A 16,769-nucleotide genomic window follows, 5' to 3' on the forward strand; every position below is an offset into this window, starting at 1 on the left:
GAGGAACGAAAAGCATCCCCATTCGCTTATCTGAAATTCCTACCAATGATTTACATAAGTATCTCTATCCCTATTTTATTATATAATATTCGAAAACTCCATGATTATTTTATATCCGCCTGACTGAGATTTACAAGGTGACCATAGCTTGCTTCATACCAACAATCTCCGTGGGATTCGACCCTTACTCACGTAAGGTATTACTTGGACGACCCAGTGCACTTGCTGGTTAGTTGTATCGAAGTTGTGACAATTATGAATTAAGATCAGAGCACCAAGCTCTGGAGCCATTACCAGGATTTGTTCGAGCCTGGGGATCACAATTTCGTGCACCAAAGCCAAACTTGAGATACCTCAAGTTTGGTGCCAACTAAAGAAACTCCAAGGATTGCATACGGTTTATTTGAAGCCAAACTTGAGATACCTCAAGTTTGGCACAAGCTAAGGAGAACCAAGTGGATTGCATACGGCCTCAATGAGGCCAAACTTGGATTCTTCAAGTTTGGCACCACCTTTAATGAATCCAATGGTCCCCACTCGTCCCAGGAGCACAACACGGGAAGGCTTTGTAAATTTTTTATTAAACTTTATTCTATTTAAAATTAGGAATAGATAATATTTAGTTTTATAAAATACATATAAATTAATTAGGATTAGATATAAAAGGGAAAAGAATTTCTCCTAAACCTCCACTGTTAAGGTTAGGAGCTCTGTCTATTGTATGGATTGATACTATTTTTTTCTATTTTAATTCATGTACTAATTTCTATTTCAAGATTTTTTTTCCATCTTTATCTTATGAATTTGGGTGGAATGGAAGTATGACGCTTGTTCTAATTGAGTTCTTGTATAACTTGGAAAAGCTCTTTACTTGAACAACAGCTTGAAAACAATTTCTCCTAAACTACTAATTGTCTGGACTTAACGGGATACATGACATATAATCCTCTTATATTTAGGTAATTAGGGTTTCTGTGGCATATGAACTAGAATTGAACTTCACCCTCTAATTGGAATTAAGTGACCAAGGAATTGGCGGTTGATGAAAGTTAGAGGAGACTAAAAAGGTCTAAGGAATTAGGGTTTAGTCACATATAGTTTGCCATGAATTAAATCTTGCATGATTAAAATACTTGGTAAGAAAAGTCAATCCTGAAGATAGATATCTCTGAAACCTTAACTGTTTTCTTCATATATTTCACAATCCATTTACTGTTTGCTTTCTAATTTTCTGAATTTACTATTTGATGCAATTGAACTCTCAAAATACCATTTTCTGTTTGTCTAACCAAGTGAATCACGCAATCATTATTGCTTAGTCCATCAATCCTCGTGGGATCGACCCTCATTCACTTGAGGTACTACTTGGTATGACCCGGTGCACTTGTCGGTTAGTTTGTGGATTATAAACTCCGCACCAAGTTTTTTGCGCCGTTGCCGGGGATTGACTGTAATTGACAACTTGTAGTTGTTTGATTGCTTAGATTAGCCATTTGAGTTTACTTTTATTTAATTCTTGCTTTATAATTTTCGAACAGCTAGTACTATTGTTCTTTCTTAATTTCTGAAATTAAGTTTGGTGTTACCTAGTTAGTTTTATTCTTATTTTCTTGTTCAATTTTTTTTAATATTTCAAAAATTCTAGCCTTATTTTTTTAACAATTTTCAAAAATCTCTTAGTTTAATTCTTTAGTGTTTTATTTTATTTCTTTACACAAGTTACCTCTATAGAAATTATCTACATTCTGACGAAGAGAATCCTATTTTTCTTGTTTTCTGTCTGTTTATGACCAGGAACAGAGACAAGGATCCTCTTATAGATTTTGATCCTGGATCTGAACGGTCTTTGAAGAGGCGTTTGCAACAAGCTAGACTTTACAAGGCTAGAGAAAATCTGAGTGAAACTTCTGAAAAGGACGCTGCAAAGTCCACCATGGATCAGAATCGTGCTGTGAATGCCAATGTGGCAAATCTGAATGAGAATGAACAACCAAGAAGAATGCTTGGTTCATACACTGCCCCCAATGCAGATCTTTATAGGAAAAGTATTGTGGTGCCTCCTATAGATGCAAACAACTTTGAACTGAAGCCTCAGCTAGTCACTCTTGCGCAACAAAATTGTCAGTACCATGGATATCCTCAAGAAGACCCGAATCAATTTATTTTTAATTTCCTGCAGATTTGTGATACTGTGAAGACGAATAGAGTGAATCCTGACGTTTATATACTCATGCTCTTCCTATTTGCTTTGAGGGATAGAGTAAAACTATGGCTAGATTCTCAACCCAGAGAGAGCCTGGATACTTGGGATAAGGTGGTCACTAGATTTTTGACAAAACTTTTCCCACCACAAAAGCTAACTAAGCTAAGGGTAGAGGTTCAGACTTTTAGACAGAAAGATGGTGAGTCCCTCTATGAAGCCTAGGAGAGATATAAGCTGCTGACCAAGCAATGCCCTCCAGACATATTTTCTATATGGACTCAGCTAGATATCTTTTATGAGAGCTTATGTGAAATGTCTAAGATGTGTTTAGATAATTCTGCAGGTGGTTTATTGCACATGAAGAAGACACCGGAGGAGATTACTGAGCTTATTGAGTTGGTTGCTAGCAACCAATATTTATACTCATCTAACAGGAATCCTAGAAACTCTGGAACCTCTCAGAAGAAAGGCGTGTTGGATGTAGAAGCTTTTGATTCTCTTCTTGCTCAGAACAAAATTTTGTCTCAACAGATGAATTTAATTACTCAACAGTTGAGTGGAATGTAGGTTTCAGCTGTCAACACCCAGAATGCACCTCAAGAGGCCCCTTATGACATGACTGGTAGCTCTGTTCAAGGTGAGAATTATGATTATGCTCAATCTTCCTCTGAACATGTGAATTACATGGGGAGTGCTCCTAGAAACCCCAATAATGATCAATACTCTAAGACCAATAATCAGGGGTGGAGAAATCACCCAAATTTTGGATGGAGAGAGCAACCTCAGATATCACAGAATTTTAACAACAATTCTCAGGGCGGCTTTCAGCAGAACAATCAAAATGACTACCAGTTTCAGTCTCATCAACAATAACCACCTCAGCAGACAAATTCTCAGCCCCAGAAGAACACTAACTGGGAGACACTACTGAATAATTTTATGCAGGAAACTAGAGCTTCCATCAGAAACTTGGTGCTGTAAGTAGACCACTTGAGCAATAAAATACCTGAGAGGCCCCCAAGTACATTTCCTGGTGATACAGTGGTGAACCTAAGAGAAGACTACAAGGCCATTCAATTAAGAAGTGGTAAATTAGCTGGTTTTGAGACTAAGGTCAATGAAGAGCTAGTTGAAACAGAAGCTCCAGAGGAGAAGAAACAAATGATGGAGCACATCCCTCCAAGGCTTGCAGATAACCCATTCTCAGTTTCTCTTGACACTCATCCTACATTGCCAAAGGCTCCTGAGTACAAGCCTAAAATACCATATCCTCAGAGACTTTAGAAGGCTTCCAAAGACAAGCTATTTTCTAAATTTTTAGAAGTCTTCAAGAAGGTATAGATCAACATTCCTTTTGCTGAGGCTCTTGAGAAAATGCCTCTCTATGCTAAATTCATGAAAGAACTGTTGACTAAAAAGAGGAATTGGAAAGAACAAGAGAAAGTGGTGTTAACTAAGGAATGCAGTGCTATTATTCAACATAACCTTCCTGAGAAGATGTAGGATCCAAGGAGCTTTGTAATTCCTTGCACCATTGGAGATGTCACTATTCAGAGAGCTTTGTGTGATCTTGGAGCTAGTATCAATCTCATGCCACTTTAGTGATGAAAAAGCTCCAAATTGAAGAGGTAAAACCCACTCGTATTTCTCTTCAACTTACTAATCTTTCTATTAAATTTCCAGTGGGGGTTGTTGAGGATTTACTTGTGAAAGTAGGGCCATTTATTTTTCCTGTTGATTTTGTTATATTGGATATGGAAGATGATAAAAAGTCCTCTATTATTCTTGGAAGACGCTTTTTAGCTATAGGTAGAGCTCTGATTGATGTGCAAAAGGGTGAATTAACCATGAAGGTCAATGAAGAACAGTTAATCTGTAATGTATTTGAAGCTCTCAAACACCCTAATGACTCTGAAGGGTGTATGGGAGTTGGTGTTGTTGAACCACTTATTCAAGAGGTACTAGAAGCTGAGGTACTTGATGATATTTTGGATCCTCTCTCTGAGTATGAATTACTTGAGATTGATGATTCACCACCCCAGAAGAACCTGGTGAGCATGCCTAAAGTGGAGGAAGAAGTCCCCAAGCTTGAGCTAAAGTCTTTTCCTCCTTCTCTGAAATATGTGTTCTTAGGTGAAAATTATTCATATCCAGTGATTATTAGCTCTACCTTGAAGTCTGGAGAGGAAGAGGCACTTATTACAGTGCTTAGGAGCCATAAAATAGCTCTTGGATGAACCATTGGTGATCTAAAGGGGATTAGTCCCACCAAGTGTATGCACAACATCCTTCTTGAAGATGATGCTAAACTGGTTGTGCAACCACAAAGGAGACTCAATCCAACTATGAAAGAAGTGGTCCAAAAAGAGGTAATGAAACTATGGGAAGCCGACATTATATACCCTATTTCTGATAGCCCTTGGGTGAGTCCTGTGCAGGTATTTCCCAAGAAAAGAGGGGTGACAGTGATCAAGAATGATAAGAATGAGCTAATTTCTACAACGACAGTCACAGGACGGATAATGTGCATAGTCTACTGGAGGCTCAACACTGCTACAAGGAAGGATCACTTCCCCTTACCTTTGATTGATTAGATACTAGAGAGGTTAGTTGGTCATGCTTTTTATTATTTTCTAGATGGATATTCTGGATATAACCAAATTACAGTGGACCCTCAAGATCAAGAGAAGACGGCATTCACATGTCCTTTTGGATTATTTGCTTACAAGAGAATGCCATTTGGACTCTGTAATACCCCAGCAACTTTTCATAGGTGTATGCTTTCAATTTTTTCTGATATGGTTGAAAAGCTTATTGAGGTATTTATGGATAATTTCTCTGTTTTTTGGTAATTCTTTTGAATCCTGCCTTAAGCATCTATCTCTGGTCTTGAAACGGTGTCAAGAATCAAACCTTATTTTAAATTGGAAAAAATGTCATTTTATGGTTACAAAAGGTATTGTTCTTGGACACCGGATTTCAAGCAAGGGATTGAGGTTGATAGAGCCAAGGTGGAGGTAATTGAAAAATTACTACCACCATCTAATGTTAAGGCAGTCCGGAATTTCTTGGGTCATGCAAGATTTTACAGAAGATTTATAAAGGATTTTTCTAAGATTTCTAAACCATTGAGCAACCTCTTAGTTGCTGATGTTCTTTTTGTATTTGATACTGAATGTCTGCATGCCTTTGAAAATCTAAAAGCAAACCTTACTTCTGCTCCCATCATAGCTCCCCCCACTAGGATTTGCCATTTGAATTATTATGTGATGCTAGTGATTATACTATAGGAGCTATTTTAGGACAGAGGTATGGCAAGCTTATACATGTCATTCACTGTGCTAGTTGTGTGTTAAATGATGCTCAAAAGAATTACACAACTACAGAAAAATAATTATTAGCTATTGTGTATGCTATTGATAAGTTTAGGTCCTATTTAATTGGTTCTAAGGGTATGGTTCTAAGGATATTATTTATACTGATCATGCTGCTTTGAAGTACCTTCTAACCAAATAGGATTCTAAACCAAGATTAATCAGATGGGTGCTACTCCTTCAGGAGTTTCATATTGAGATAAAAGACAGGAAAAGGTAAGAAAATCAAGTAGCTGACCACCTTTCCTGAATTGAACCTAATGAGGGTGTGCAACCATCCACAGCTATGACGGAGACATTCCCGGATGAGCAACTTTTTGCCATTCAGCAGGCTCTATGGTTTGCAGACATTGCAAATTACAAAGCCATGAATTTCATTCCAAAAGAGTATAGTTAACAACAAGTGAAGAAGCTACTGACTGATGCAAAGTACTACTTTTGGGAAGAACCACACCTTTTTGGAAGATGCTCAGATGGTAAAATCCAGAGATGTGTCTCAGATGAGAAAACACAGCAGATTCTTTAGCACTGTCATGGCTCTGATTATGGAGGCCACTTTAGTGGTGAAAGGACAGCTACAAAGGTCCTTCAGAGAGGTTTCTATTAGCCGAATCTCCTCCCAGATTCGAGAGCATTTGTGAAGAACTGTAACAGATGTGAAAGAGCTAAGACTTTCTCTGCTAACCATGAGATGCCACAGCAGGGGATTCTTGAGATCGAGTTGTTTAATGTGTGGGGTATTGACTTCATGGGACCTTTTCCACCCTCATATTCCAACAACTATATCTTGGTGCACTACAAAAAAAGGCCTATGGTCACGGTAAAGAACCGTGACCATAGCTAGGAAAAAGGGTGACCATAGATCTATGGTCACGGTTTTGGACCTATGGTCACGGTTTTTTACCGTGGCCTATTCTCTCGTGGCCATAGGTCTATGGTCACGGTTTTTTTATCTATGGTCACGGTTTCTATGGTCACGGTTACAATTTTAAAATTCTGACACTTTAGGCCACGTTTTTTTACCGTGACCATAGGTTAATTTATGGTCACGCTAAAAAACCGTGACCATAGCCTTATCTAGGTCATGGTTTTCACAGTGACCATAGCCTCTATGGTCACCCTTCTTGAAAACCGTGACCATAGCCTTATCTATGGTCACGGTGAATGGTCACCCCTCTTTAAAACCGTGACCATAGCCTTATCTATGGTCACCCCTCCTTAAACCGTGACCATAGCCTCTATGGTCACCCCTCCTGAAAACTGTGACCAAAGCCTTATATATGGTCACGGTTTTCGCCGTGACCATAGCCTCTATGGTCACCCCTCTTTAAAACCGTGACCATAGCCTTATCTATGGTCACGGTTTTCACCGTGGCCATAGCTCTATGGTCACCCCTCCTTAAACCGTGACCATAGTTTTATTTATGGTCACGGTTTTCACCGTGACTATAGCCTCTATGGTCACCCTTCCTTAAAACCGTGACCATAGCCTCTATGGTCACCCCTCTTTAAAACCGTGACCATAGCCTCTATGGTCACCCCTCCTTAAAACCGTGACCATAGCCTGTTTTGTTTTATACGATTTAATTTTTTTTAAAACATAATCACATCCCAAAACGATCATAATCACCAAATAAATCTAAAAATAAGAAATTCAAGAAATCTAAATTAGAAAAAATTTATTATAAGCTAGATATGTTTTCAGTCCAAACAACACAAATAAAAATAGTGTAATTATCCATTACATGTAATAACACGTAAAATCTCGTTTCAAAAAGTACACAAGACATCAAAATATTAGATGTAGATAACTAAAGTCATTATAAGACTCATTCCATCTCATCCAAAATACAAGTATGAGAATAGAACAATTAGGCAGCACCCTTTCCCTTCTTCTGGATTTTCTTCAGTGCAACCCAAAAGCTTTTGAATCGCTCTTCGCATGTATTGGATTGCAAACTTTACCTATAACATTAAAAATCAAACAAAATCAACTTAACAATAGTAAAACTGTTACCAAATTTTGATTCAGTAGTTATAAGTATAAAAACAACTATATATACTCACAGTGAACTTTGGAAGACAAACTTTATATGTATCTACAAGTTCCATCATCAAATCAACCAAATAAGAGAATGGACTATCTAAAACCATCCCTGCAATTGACGGATCCTCAACTCCATACATAAGGTTGAAGAGAGTCACATAATTAATGGCATGATATACCGGTCAAAATGATAAGTTGAATCCTTACATGCACTTAACAAGGAGAAAAACATTGATTCACATTGGAACAAAAACATACATGAGTTTCCAATTCAATAAAAAAAATTACCTAAATTAATATTTGCTCATGAATATAATATGAAATCCTTAGTGCTACAGAGATACAAAAATCTACTTCTCCAGAATCACAATGATGGAAACACCCTCTTTCACAAGCCATTTCAGCCACCATATAATGGACTGTAATCCCTTTACGTTTTATAAGATCCTTAGTTCCTTACAAATAACCACAAAATCTTAATGGAGGAAGTGTTTAACAAATTAATGAAACCTCTTCAGTGGCAACTAATTATGACAATGCATTAACTGTGAACTAAACCCAAGTTTTTTTCCCTACAAACCCATTGTTGCTTAGCAAGCCATTTCTAACCCTCCTTCCAAAGAAAAAGGTCGAAGCTAGAAAGTGAACGATAAAAGCCTACCTAGTTATAGCTCCCATTGAGATACAAATCCAACAACAAAAAAATCTTCGATTGGAATTTAAATGTGAGAATTTGTGTCATCCTACTATAGCTTTATTTTTTAAAATTTAATAACTAAGTAAGTGTTTCATGTTGACATTTTAGGTAAGGAACACATTGTGTGGCATCCAAATATAATTTCAAGCGATGAAAAAGCAAGTTACAAAACTATATATCTTTTAGCATAAAGCCATAACTCCACAATAACTATCATGTTCAAGCATATATCTACAAGTCCTAAAATGGAATTACAAAGATCACAAGAATAAATATGTCTAAAAGGAAACATAAAAGTAGTTCTCTATAGCAGCATTGGAATATACCTTGATGAAGTCAGGCTTGGATTTAAAGAGTTCACCTAATTTTCCATTAGTATATTCACGACATAGGCAGGGCATTTTGGAAATAAGAACAGCAACTGCCTCCACAAGCCCATTCTCTAACTGAGTAATCAGATGATGGCAGAAAATGAGATACAGTAATAAATATGTGATACAGTAGCAATAGCATCAGCTTCATATAAAACAATTCCAGGATTTTTCTTTATTGGGGGGTTGTAAAAGAAGAAACATTATTAAGATATTACAAGGCTAACAGATCCATAATATAAAAAGGATAGGATAAAAAAGTACACCTTCAAAACAATGACTTTCAATCTCTCTGCATATATCTAAAAGACACATCCCTACATACAACCAATACAAGTAATCCTATATAGTATTATGTTCATGATTTGATGCCAACCTCACGATTACTAAGCTGATCTAGTTGATAAGATCCATGCAACCACAACATTTTCACCTGTACACAAAAGCCAACTTCAACATGCAGTATTTATTTACAAGGAAACAATATATGTGAAGAAGAAAATGAAAGAAATACATTAGCTTTTTACTAACCACAATATCAAGCCAACCAACTGAGAGTGCAGATGACATCACTTCCCAATATCTAGGGTCATCCTCAAGCACCTATAAAAACAAATTTGATATTTATACTTCTCTAGCCTGAGCATAATTGGTTAAACACAAAACTATAAGATATATAGTATGAAGACAGCCTTTTGGTGTTCTGTGGTTTCTGCCTTTTTACAGATATATCTTTATGTTCAACTTTAGTACAATGAATTAATAAAACATATTCTGAAATCCATACATGTTAAATTTGATATAGCTTTTTTTTGTCAATTCTGAAAATGATGGATGCAAAAATGAGGACATGCCATTGGAGAGCACATTTAACAAAGATATGTCCATAGTACCTGTATTAAGAAACAAAAAAATAAAACACTTGCATCAGTTTTGAAATATGTGTAACAAAAAATTAATATTTTTTGGAGGAAAATTTATCATTTTGTTTCTACTCCAAGAAAATACATAAAACTATCTGAACAACATATCTTTCTTCAACATGTGCTATTGCTACTTTCTCTCTGATAACATATCCTCCTCCAATCTCTCTGATAACATATCCTCCTCCAATCTCATCTAAAATCCTCCTTGATTATCCAGACTTGAAACCAGCTACGTAATCATTGGCAACCAAGCATAACATAATTAAGCTGAACTCAACTTAACACAACTCAACAAAGAGTAAAAACAGATTCAACTATGTTTATCATATCAAACTAGACCTTAACAGCTAATTGAGAAAGGAAAATTGTCAAGCTTTCATTTTTCATTAAGAATCAAGAAACAGAAAACACTACAATACACCAAGCAAGATCATCAAAGGGACACACAACCAATCAAACAACACCAATACATACAACTGAATAAAGTAGCAAAATTAGAACTTTCAAATGATTTAAACAACATTGGGAAGTATAACAGAAATAACATGCGAATTACCAGAAATATTGGATGAAGCAAAGAAATGATGAATAATCAGTACCGGAGAATATAAGCCCAGAAGTTTCAACATATAATTAGCTCCATGATTAGGAATTATACAGTAAAGTTCTAAAATGTACACTACATTTTCCAGCCACTACTGCTGAAATAATACTTTCCATTCATTCAAAGAAGAGAATACCTGAAAATCAGTAAACTAAGTAAGAAGAAGTTCCCCAACGAATACAAAAAGGATGGTGATGTAGGGGGTGGAATTTGTGGCAGAAACCCCCAAAGGAAAAGAGGCAGAATTTGAGGAGTAGCAGTAGCGCTGGTGGCCCTGGCAGCAAGGACGCGACACCGATTCACCTCCAGGGACAGCGAGCTCCACCAGTGGCGACTGGGTGCGGTGGCAGTGACAGAAATCGGCTCCCCTTCTCTCACGCGCTTCACTGGCTTCCGTCAATCTCTCTCAGCGTCGCTCTCCCTTTCTCCTTAGTTCGCTATTCCAACAATGGTGGCGGTCTCCATAGCTGCGACAACAAGGCGTGACAGTGACGGCGCGAGACAGCAGCCCTCCTCCTCTTCTCTCGCGCTGGCTTTCTCTCTTTCTCTTCTTGTCTGCAGTAGCGCTAACGAAGAACCCAGCAGTGACAACGAGCGACGGCCCGTGATGAGAGCGGCGACAGCTCTACAGCGACGAGCTGGGTGCGACGCCGGCACGCTCTTCTCCCTCTCCTTCCCTTCTTCTTCTACCTCGAGCTCCCCCTGTTTCTCGTTTCCATCCTTTTTTGAACGTGTGTGTGCGTTGTGTTTTGATTTAGGGATTGGGGAATTAGGGTTTTTTTTAGGAATTTTAGAGTTAGAGTTAAATATATATGAGTAATATAATAATTTTATAAAATAATTGTGATAGAATAACAATTTAGAATTTAAATATAATATTATAAGAATTATTTTTAGAACAGATAAAATTTTATTTATCAAGATATCATTGAGTTGAAATAATTATTTCTAATTTAAATTATAAAGTAAATATACTAATTATATTTTATAAAATATGGTTAAATTCAAAATATCAATTACCTAAATTAAATTATATGACGTTCATTATTTTTTCATCATAAATTTAATTTTAATTTATATAAAATAACTAATTAAGATAAAAGTTGTACATAAATATTAATTGACTTAAATCTAAAGTATTTACAAAAATCTATTTAATCATTCTTAATAAATTAATCTCTAACTCTAAGAACTGAATTTAATAAATAAACCATAATTTATTCGTAATAGAAATTTTTTAAATTTAATTATATAACACTTCCATTATTAAGTTAGTAAATCATTTTTTATGTTATTAAGTTTTAAATCTTTTTTTTAATTTAAAATTAATAGTATTAAACTTAATTTTTTATTTATAAAAATAAATTTAAAATTTTAATATTTAAAATAAATCATATAAAATTATTATTAATTTTTAATTATTAAAATTTTTAAAAGATAAAATATTTAAAATTATAAAAAATAGATAAAAATCTTAATTAATTTGAACTCAAATGATATAAAAATCTTAGGTCACCCCCAAAACTGTGACCATAGACCCTTTTAGGTCACCATTTTGAAAAACCGTGACCATGGACACTTTTTGGTCACTGTAAAAAACCGTGACCATAGACCTCTTTAGGTCACCCTCAAAATCGTGACCATAGACCCTTTTAGGTCACCCTTCCAAAAAATCGTGACCATAGACCCTTTTTGGTCACTGTAAAAAACCATGACCATAGACACCTTTAAGTCACCCCCAAAACTGTGACCATAGACCCTTTTAGGCCACCCCCAAAACCGTGACTATAGACCCCTTTAGGTCACCCCCTAAAACCGTGACCATAGACGCTTTTAGGTCACCCTTTTTTGAAAAACCGTGACCATAGCCCCTTTTTGGTCACTATAAAAAACCGTGACCATAGACCCCTTTAGGTCACCCCTAAAACCGTGACCATAGATCCTTTTAGGCCACCTTCTAAAATCGTGACCATAGACCCCTTTAGGCCACCCCACAAAACCGTGACCATAGACCCTTTTAGGCCACCCCCAAAACCGTGACCATAGACCCTTTAGGTCACCCTCCAAAACCGTGACCATAGACCCCTTTAGGTCACCCTTTTTTGAAAAACCGTGACCATAGCCCCTTTTTGGTCACTGTAAAAAACCGTGACCATAGACCCCTTTAGGTCACCCTCAAAACCGTGACCATAGACCCTTTTAGGACACCCCCCAAAATCGTGACCGTAGACCTCTTTAGGCCACCCCCCAAAATTGTGACCATAAACCCTTTTAGGTCACCCTTTTTTGAAAAACCGTGACCATAGACCCCTTTTTGGTCACTATAAAAAACCGTGACCATAGACCCCTTTAGGTCACCCCTCAAAACCGTGACCATAGACCCTTTTAGGCCACCCTATTTTAAAAAACTGTGACCATAGGTACTCTATGGTCACCCTTTCCAAAAAAACCGTGACCATAGCTTTTTTTTCGGTCACCCCAAAAAACCGTGGCCATAGACCTAAAATGTTGTAGTGGTGGCAGTTGATTATATGACCAAGTGGGTGGAAGTTGTGGCTCTGCCCACCAATGATGCCAAAGTGGTGATGAGCTTTCTTCAGAGATATATTTTCAACCGGTTTGGTGTCCCAAGGACACTCATTAGTGATGGTAGAAGTCACTTCTGTAACAGACAACTGGACTCACTTCTGCAGAGGTATGGAGTCCGTCATAAAGTGGCAACCCCTATCACCCTTAGACAAGTAGACAGGTTAAGGTCTCTAACAGAGAACTCAAAAGAATTCTAGAGAAGACCATCAGTATCTCAAGGAAAGATTGGTCTAGGAAGCTTGATGATGCTCTTTGGGCATACCAGACAGCTTACAAGACTCCCATTGGCATGTCCCCTTATCAGTTGGTCCATGGTAAAGTCTGTCACTTGCTAGTTAAGTTGGAGCATAGAGCTTACTGGGCAATCAAGTATCTGAACTTTGATGCTCAGGCTGTAGGAATAAAGAGAATGCTTCAGTTGAATGAGCTTGATGAATTCAGATATTCAGCCTATGAGAATGCCAAGCTCTATAAGGAGAGAAATAAGATATAGCATGACAAGAAGATTGCCATCAGAGTCTTTGAGCCAGGTCTAAGGGTGCTTCTGTTCAATTCAAGGCTCAAACTCTTTCCCAGGAAGCTAAAATCCTGGTGGTCAGGACCGTTTGTGGTTACCAGAGCATCACTGTATGGTCATGTGGAGATTCAGGAAGAGAATTCTGATAGAAAATTTACAGTTAATGGCCAGAGGTTAAAGCACTATCTTGGAGGTGAGATTGATTGCCAAAGGTCCGCTCATCTGCTGAACTAGCAGAACTAACCGTCAAGTTAGTGAAGTTAAAGAAGCGCTTGTTGGGAGGCAACCCGATATTTTCATATCCTTCTGTTTGATTTTTGCTTTCCTTGTTATTTATTCAATTTTTTTTGTCTGAGTTTATACTGTTTCCCATCTGTCTTACGTGTGTTTTAATCACGCATAATATTTAGAACAGGAGCCGGTACACTTAGAAGAAATTTTGACCACCCTAGAGAGGTTGATTCGGCCTGGGTGGCGCCAAACTTGGGATTTCCAAGTTTGGCGCCACATGATGCGCACAAATTGGAATTCCATTGTGAAGGGCTGGCGCCAAACATGGGAAACTCCAAGTCTGGTGCCACATGCAACATAACTTGGAGACAATTGGGGAAGGGGTGGCGCCAAACTTGGTGGATTAGAGTTTGGCGCCACCATCAATTACAAAGGAGATTTGCTCTCTGCCAGGGGGCACCAAACTTGACTCCCCTGGTATTTGTGATATGGCGGAAATTGGCAAGTTAAGAAATTTTTATAAGAGATACGTTGCAAGTACAGTTCTTAACCAACCAAAAATCCACTTATCAATTTAGAAGGGTTGTCACAAAATTAGAATTAAAATACTGGGAGTATGAATCCCAGGTCGTCTCCGAACGAGTTGCAGAAAGGTGTGCTATTTTATTAATCAGATGTTTTCTAAAATGGTTTGAGTTGATAAACAGGAAATTAAATCAAAGAAATTATGTAATTTTAATAAAAACATTGACTGGGAGTAGATTAGTTGGAAGCCCTATTCTTGTTGGAGTACTCTCAAGATTAATTGATGATTGAAGGTTGTTCTGCTTAGTTATCCCTTACTAAGTAGGGGAAAGTCAAGCAAATTGGAAAGCTATTTCTATTCACAAGTTCCAATCCTCTCTCTTGGAAAGGATTAGTGTCAGTGACTAGAGGACAATCCAACAATAAACCCAATTACAATTTTTCTCTTGAGCATTCCAACTCAAGATCCTCCTTTCAATCAACTCCCAATCAAGTTATGGAACTACTCGCTCATTATGAATGTAAACTTCACAACATAAGAAAGGGAAATAAAGAAAGACATGATAAATAATAATCAAAACTATCAATTAAAAATAAAATTGGTTCTTGTATTAATAAATTCTAAAAATAATCCAATAGCAATTCTGAATAAATTAAAGACATGGAAGAGTAAGAGACAAGTAACGAAAACAAACTAGAAGAATGAAGTCTTGGCGGAGGTAATAACTCTTCTCAATATCCCAATCCAAAAAGCAATAAAAACAAAATCCTAAGAACTAGCAATGTGTAGAGAGAAAACCTAGAGGAGAGGAAAAATCAGATCTAAAACTAAAATTAGGCGGAAAGAATGTTGTCTTGTGTCTCTGCATGTTTCCTGGCTCTAATCTACTTTTCTGGGCCGAAAACTGGGTCAAAACAAGGCCCAAAATTACCCCCAGCAAATTCTACAGATTCTGTAGATCGCGCATGTCATGCGATCGCGTCATCCAGGCGTTCACGTCATCCAGCGTTTTGCCTTGCCACGCGTGCGCGTCGTCCACGCCTTCGCATCACTTGTGCAGTTTCTAATCCGCGCGGTTGCGTGAGCCATGCGTCCGCGTCACTGTAATTTCCTCTATGTCGCGCGGTCGCGTGAGCCATGCGTCCGCGTCACTTCTCGCTGGTTATCTCCTTAATTTCTTGTGTTCCTTCCATTTTTGCAAGCTTCCTTTCTAATCTCCAAGTCATTCATGCTCTATAAAGCCTGAAACACTCAACACATAGATCACGGCATCGAATGGAATAAAGGAGAATTAAAATACAAAATTAAAAGTCTCTAGGAAGCAAGTTTTCAACCATAAAGTATTTTTAGGAAGGAATTATAAATGCATGCTTATTTAATGAATAAGTGGGAACATGTCCTCATGGTTTAGTTGAAGGAGATAAAATAATGGTTTATCAACCTCCCCACACTTAGATATTAGCATGTCCTCATGCTTAGTTGAAGGAGATAAAATAAATGAGTAGGAACATGTAAAACTGAAGCAATGCAATGCAACCTATATATGTGAATGCAACTATATGATTCTTATCCACTTGGTCAAAAGTAAATAAGCGCTTCAAGACAATCACAAATCAAATTCCACTAATTCAATTCTTATACAGTAAAAACAGATAAAAATGCAAGAAGGTAGATCATGAAAGCTGGGAACATAGAACTCAAGCATTGAACCCTCACTAATGATGTATGTATGCTCTAATCTCTCTAGTGTATAGGGTAATCACTCTATCCTTCTCTAATCATGCTTTCTAATTTTTGTTCTTCACCTAACCAATCAACAACAATTAATATACTAATGCAAACATCATGAGGTCTTTTCAAGGTTGTAATAGGGCCAAGGTATGGGTAAGGGTACATATATAGCTAAGTAAGCTTATAAATTGAATCTTTAATTAGCCCAAGCTTTCAGCTAACACATATATATTCTTTATAGCTTAAATTTCATACCTAGCTACCCAAAATTTCTCTTTCACATTCCTTACTCATGTATCAACTTTCATTTTAATTTTATCATACATGCATTGATCTTTGAATTCTTAACTTAACATTGGGGTAATTTTGTCCCCTTATTTAATTATTGCATATTTTTGGATTTTTGGATTTTTTTTATAAACATATCATAAAAATAAACATAGCTTATCAATGCACATAGATTTCTAATTCTTGTAGTTGCACATGAGTAGGTACCCAAATTCCCATTATATCATCATGACACATTGCCTTATTATCTTTTGTTCCCACAATTTTCTCATACTTAATTAACACACAATTCTATCTTAAGCTAACCAAAGATTCAATTGGGATATATAATTATTTTTCCGCTTAAGGCTAGTAATGTGGTGAAATAAAGAACAAATGGGATTTAAAGGCTCAAAGTGGCTAACAAAGGTTATTGCAAGGGTAGACTTATTTGGGATAAGTAAGCTAAACAAATAATGGCCTCAATCATATGCAGGCATATAAATATATTAAACATTGGACATATAGAATGAAACAAAATATAGATTACAATCATGGAGAAGTGAACACACAAGAATAAAATAATTATGGTTAAATAATGTAACCATGTATAAAGGCACAAATCTCACAGGTTGTGTGTTCTTTAGCTCAAAAACCATGTTCCAAATATAACTTCAAGCAAATTT

The 16,769-nt window shown here is 36.9% G+C and overlaps 1 protein-coding gene and 1 non-coding gene across 2 annotated transcripts; both read right to left on the minus strand.

The window, feature by feature from the left end:
• Nucleotides 1–2,362: 2,362 nt before the first annotated feature.
• On the minus strand, nucleotides 2,363–2,471 carry LOC148564940 (small nucleolar RNA R71). The gene has a single exon (XR_015884791.1). It is a non-coding gene; the product is annotated as a small nucleolar RNA R71 (small nucleolar RNA).
• A 4,834-nt stretch (nucleotides 2,472–7,305) lies between these two features.
• LOC107641899 (nuclear pore complex protein NUP85-like) lies at nucleotides 7,306–9,289 on the minus strand. Its single transcript, XM_021124054.2, has 4 exons — nucleotides 9,224–9,289; nucleotides 9,069–9,125; nucleotides 8,648–8,767; nucleotides 7,306–7,542 (listed from the first exon to the last, which is right to left on the minus strand). Exons 1-4 carry the CDS (start codon nucleotides 9,260–9,262, stop codon nucleotides 7,417–7,419), a joined length of 342 nt encoding a protein of 113 aa, XP_020979713.1. The 5' UTR covers nucleotides 9,263–9,289; the 3' UTR covers nucleotides 7,306–7,416.
• Between the last annotated feature and the right edge of the window lie 7,480 nt (nucleotides 9,290–16,769).

Source organism: Arachis ipaensis, chromosome B5 (assembly GCF_059453495.1).
Source record: "Arachis ipaensis isolate K30076 ecotype BB chromosome B5, ASM5945349v1, whole genome shotgun sequence".
Taxonomy (NCBI): domain Eukaryota; kingdom Viridiplantae; phylum Streptophyta; class Magnoliopsida; order Fabales; family Fabaceae; genus Arachis; species Arachis ipaensis.

Coding starts and splice junctions, on each gene's coding strand:
- LOC107641899 (XM_021124054.2), bottom strand. CDS start 9,262: ATGTCATCTGCACTCTCAGTTGGTTGGCTTGATATTGTG. Junction 9,126..9,223: donor TTGGTTGGCTTGATATTGTG/GTTAGTAAAAAG, acceptor TTTTGTGTACAG/GTGAAAATGTTGTGGTTGCA. Junction 8,768..9,068: donor ATCAGCTTAGTAATCGTGAG/GTTGGCATCAAA, acceptor CTGATTACTCAG/TTAGAGAATGGGCTTGTGGA.